Raw genomic sequence first — 4,626 nt, 5'->3', positions numbered from 1 at the left:
ATTTCACAGGATAGGGGCCACCACAGAGAAAGCTCATGTATGGGTTGCTGCTGACTTCACCTGTGTGCAGCCTGGCAGCTGCAGGAGACCCTGTTCAAATAAGCAAAGTTGCCGTGGAGGATCATAGGGAAGGAGGACGTCCTGTAGGTATGCTGGACCGAAGCCGTGAAGAATTGTGTGTGTAATAACTAATACCTTGAACTGAGCATGGTAACTGATGGGTAGCCAATGGAGCAACTGTAGGATGGGAGTGATGTCCAGGCTCCTGCTCACACCTGATAAGAGTGGAGATAATAATAACATACTTTGTAAATTGCTCTGAGTGGGTGTTAAGTCATCCTGAAGAGCAGTATATAAATCTAATTGTTGTTGTTGTTATTGTTGTTGTTGTTACTGCTACTACTACTACTACTACTACATAAATTGCATTCACTAGCTTTATGGGATAACTGTGTAGTGCACAATCCTCTCAATTATATTTCTCAAAGCTTCTTTAACCTCCTTGTTTCTCAGGCTGTATATGAAGGGATTGACCAGAGGGGGCAGCACTATATACATGAGAGAGGAAAATTTTCCCATCTCTCTCTTTCCTTCAGCCTTTGGCAACATGTACACAATTATTAGGGACCCGTAGAAAACAGAAACCACAATCAAATGAGAGGAGCAGGTGGAAAAAGCCTTTTTTCTCCCAGTAGTGGAGGGAATTTTCAAGATAGCAGTTACAATATATACATAAGATGCCAAGGTTAGAAGAAAAGGTGGGAGTGTAAAAATGGCCGCAACAAAATAACTCAACATTTTCATCAAGCTGACATCACTACAGGAAAGTTTTAGGAGTGGGAAATAGTCACAAAAATAATGATCCATTTCATTGGGGCCACAGAAATGTAATTGCAACAACAAAATAAGCAATATTAAAAATACTGCAAATCCATTTATCCAAGATGCAGCTGCCAACTGGATACAAGTCTGGATGTTCATGACCGTTGAATAATGTAGTGGTTTACAGATGGCAAAATACCTGTCATAAGACATCGCACAGAGTAAGCAACATTCTGTAGCTACCAAGGAACTGCAGAGATACCACTGTGCCAGACAGCTGTAGAAAGAAATCATTTTGTTTCCAGTCAGGAGGGCCAAAAGGAACCTTGGAAATATATTAGAAGTATAGCAAGCCTCCAAGAAGGAGAGATTCCCTAGGAAGAAGTACATGGGAGTGTGAAGGTGGTGATCAAAGATGACAAGCACCAATATGAGAATATTTCCAGTTATCGCAATGATGTAAATCACGAGAAATGACAAGAAAAGAGGTATCTGCAATTCATGCAAGTCTCCAAATCCCAGCAGGATGATTGTAGTTATCTTTGTTTCATTTGACAACATTATGATATGTTGATAAGCAAGTCTTGATGAAAAGTCAGTATGCAAAAGTTAAGATACCATGAGAGGAAGAATAAAGACTGGATCCTTCAGCTGATGAGAAGGCTTTCTTGAAAAGGTCTTGTTCCAGTGAAGGAATCATGCTCCAATGGAGGAAGCTTCTACTACTGGAGCGAGACTGCTTCCACCAGACTAAGGCTCTACACTTAACAGAAAGAAGACATTTGAAATGCAATAAATAAATGCAATAAATAAATGCAATAAATAAATCCAACAGTGATGGAAAGGAGCCATTAGACAGGGATAAGGCCACTGGACGTGATGACCCTCCATCCATCTATGGTCCTGTGACTGTTTAAATACAGTAAAACATGGCAGAAAGCACTGTATCCACTGAAAATATTTTCCCATATGTGTCTCCTAAGAAAATATGTCTTCTAAAATAATCTGCATATTCAACCAGGAAGCAAGCTTAGAGGAGTCTTTATCCCCTATTGAAAACCCAGCACCATGCTTATTCTATCACTTATGACCCATGATTAATTCGCACATTATTAATTCACAGAATATCATTTCTATCAGCAATATAATGGTACTTAAAATTCTTTTAGAACCAATCCAGAAAAATGGACAATAAATCAGAAATGATTAGGAAGCAAGGGAATTAAAATACTTCCTAGACCCAGATAGTAGATTGACAATAAGATATGTTTCATTAGTCCGTTAGGGAAATCTAGAAAAAAATCATTCAATTTGGAAATATCATTCTTCTCATTTATATGTCAAAGATGTTCAACCAAAATTGTGTACTTAAAAAAAAAGAATCATTGTCCTGATCTTCACCCCAAATGTAATAACGCAGAAGTTATATAATGCTGCATTCACACACAAACACAGAGACACACAAACACAAAGACACACACACACATACACAGAGTTAGATATTGCATTCATGTTATGCTACAGCAATCACTTGCTTTGGGGAAATTCATTTGTTAATAAGTAGTATCATAAAACAATAGCTCAATATCAAAGAATGTGTGTATGCAGCTTAAATAAAACCCAAGTCTGAATACTTTAAGAGGAAGAATAAAGATTGGATCCTTCTGCTAATGAGGACTGTTTCTTTGGAGAGAATGGACCTCTTACTCTGTAAATTACTTTGACAATAAAGATGGCAAAGCTATCTTGAGAACCAATGAGGAATAATATAGCTAGACTGATGGACTAGGGCTGGAAACAGATTTCAGTTTCCACAGGACCATGAATCTCACTGAGTGACCTTGGGGCAGTCATTCTTTCTCACCTTAACTTAGGGTCAAACCACACAAGACAAAATTCACTCGAATTACAAAATACATTGTAATTGGAGTGTATTTTGTCTTGTGTGGTGAGACCCTGAGGGTTCTTGTGTAGCTGAAGTGGAGGTGGGGAGAGCTATGTATGTCGAGAATCCTTGGAAGCAGATAAGGATAAACAGGAGATGGTAGTTTGGAGTAGATTGGTCATGTCTGTGGATCAAAATTATCTCACCTTATCCCCCCAAAACCCTAACTTGGGTAAGCCCAGGCAAGCAGATCTCAGTAACTAAGCACAGACAGCCTTGGTTCATAATTGAACAGGGAACTTCCATGGAAGGACAGGGTTGCTATGCAGAGGTAGTCAATGGCAAACCACCTCTGTTAGTCTCTTGCCTTGAAAGCCCGATGTTGGCTATGACTTGACAGCACTTTCCATCATGTTCTCACAACAGGTCTTAGAGACAGATTAGAACAAAAAGGAGTTGCCCATATACCTTTATGCCCAGCTCAAAAGACACACCTCTATCATTTTCCTTTTAAAAACATTTTCCTCTGCCTACAGCCCTCCTATTAGTTGTCTCTGTAGTCGCTCTGTTTATAACTGATCTTTCTTGTATGCATGTACTCAAAAATAATTAACATTCCAAATAAGACTTTATCACTCATCTGCATGGAGCAGGGATGGGGGAGGGGGGAGGTCAAATACACCTAAGTACAAGTCACAGAGGCATTTCAAACAACCATGAATCTTCCATGCAGAGATTAATTTCACAGGGCAAAGTTCTGTTGAAGGGGCATCCCTTGTTTCACATGGTAGTCCTTTAGTTTAAGCAATGCTCCTTTCAATAAGAAAAAAATGTAGCAGAAAAAAATATTAAGCCCCTGCATGTGGGGAATTTTTTAGAAAGTATCAAGCAGGAACTTTGAGAAACGATTAAAAACTACCTTTTGGAGGAAATTATCTGATGCTAAGAACATACATCAATTCATTTCTTCTTGCCTCATCTCTGTCAGTATTACTATATTTTTCAAAAGGATGATTCACACATGCCTAGGTACACATCCTGTGTAGCATGTGTTACAGAGCACATTTCATTAAGATAACTCTGTCTCTTCTAGCCTTGTATTTAACTAAAGAAATCTCCAGTATCTCTATCCTTCCCATAATTAATGGAAGCAAGTTTGAAATCAATAGGAAAATAACAGAACCTCAAAGGTATGGGTAAATATGGATGAAAAAAGCTGAATCCCTCAGGACATTTGTTTTAATCACTAAAAAGAACTCACTGCTCAGCCATCTGGGAACTACTTAAAAAAATAAACAATAAGGAATTGAAATCTGTTTTGGATTTTTTTCTGTTGTTCATTGCTTTTGTATTCTTATTCTAGTAGGGGGGGAGGATTGATCAAAACAGTAACATCAAAGTATCTCTTGAAGGGAAACTCTGAACAAATTTGACAAATGTATTGTCGAAGGCTTTCACGGCCGGAGAACGATGGTTGTTGGGGGTTTTCCGGGCTGTATTGCCGTGGTCTTGGCATTGTAGTTCCTGACGTTTCAGCACCCCACAAACCCAGTGTATGGTTCCGGTTTGTGGATGATACATTCATCATTTGGAGCCATGGGGAGGAAGAATTGAGGGAGTTTTTGAATCATCTCAACAACATCCACCTGAACATACAATTCACAATGGAGAAAGAAAGTGAGGGAAAACTCTCATTCCTGGATACCTTGGTCATCCGCAAAGCAAACTTTCAGTTAGGTCACAAGGTCTACAGGAAACCAACTCACACTGATCGGTACTTACACAAAAACTCCAATCACCACCCCCGACAGAAAAGAGGCATAATGAAAACATTAGTGGATCGTGCAAGACGGATATGTGAGCCGCGCTTTCTCAATGAGGAAATTAATCATCTAAACCACGCACTTCAGGCAAATGGC

The 4,626-nt window shown here is 39.1% G+C and overlaps 1 protein-coding gene across 1 annotated transcript; it reads right to left on the bottom strand.

Annotated features, from left to right (window-relative positions):
- Positions 1-438: 438 nt before the first annotated feature.
- On the bottom strand, positions 439-1,383 carry LOC129339187 (olfactory receptor 6C3-like). The gene has a single exon (XM_054993788.1). The coding sequence runs from the start codon at positions 1,381-1,383 to the stop codon at positions 439-441; it is 945 nt and encodes a 314-aa protein (XP_054849763.1).
- Between the last annotated feature and the right edge of the window lie 3,243 nt (positions 1,384-4,626).

The sequence above is a fragment of the Eublepharis macularius genome, chromosome 12, assembly GCF_028583425.1.
Source record: "Eublepharis macularius isolate TG4126 chromosome 12, MPM_Emac_v1.0, whole genome shotgun sequence".
In the NCBI taxonomy this organism is placed as follows: domain Eukaryota; kingdom Metazoa; phylum Chordata; class Lepidosauria; order Squamata; family Eublepharidae; genus Eublepharis; species Eublepharis macularius.
This window is presented reverse-complemented; position numbering and strand designations above follow the sequence as displayed.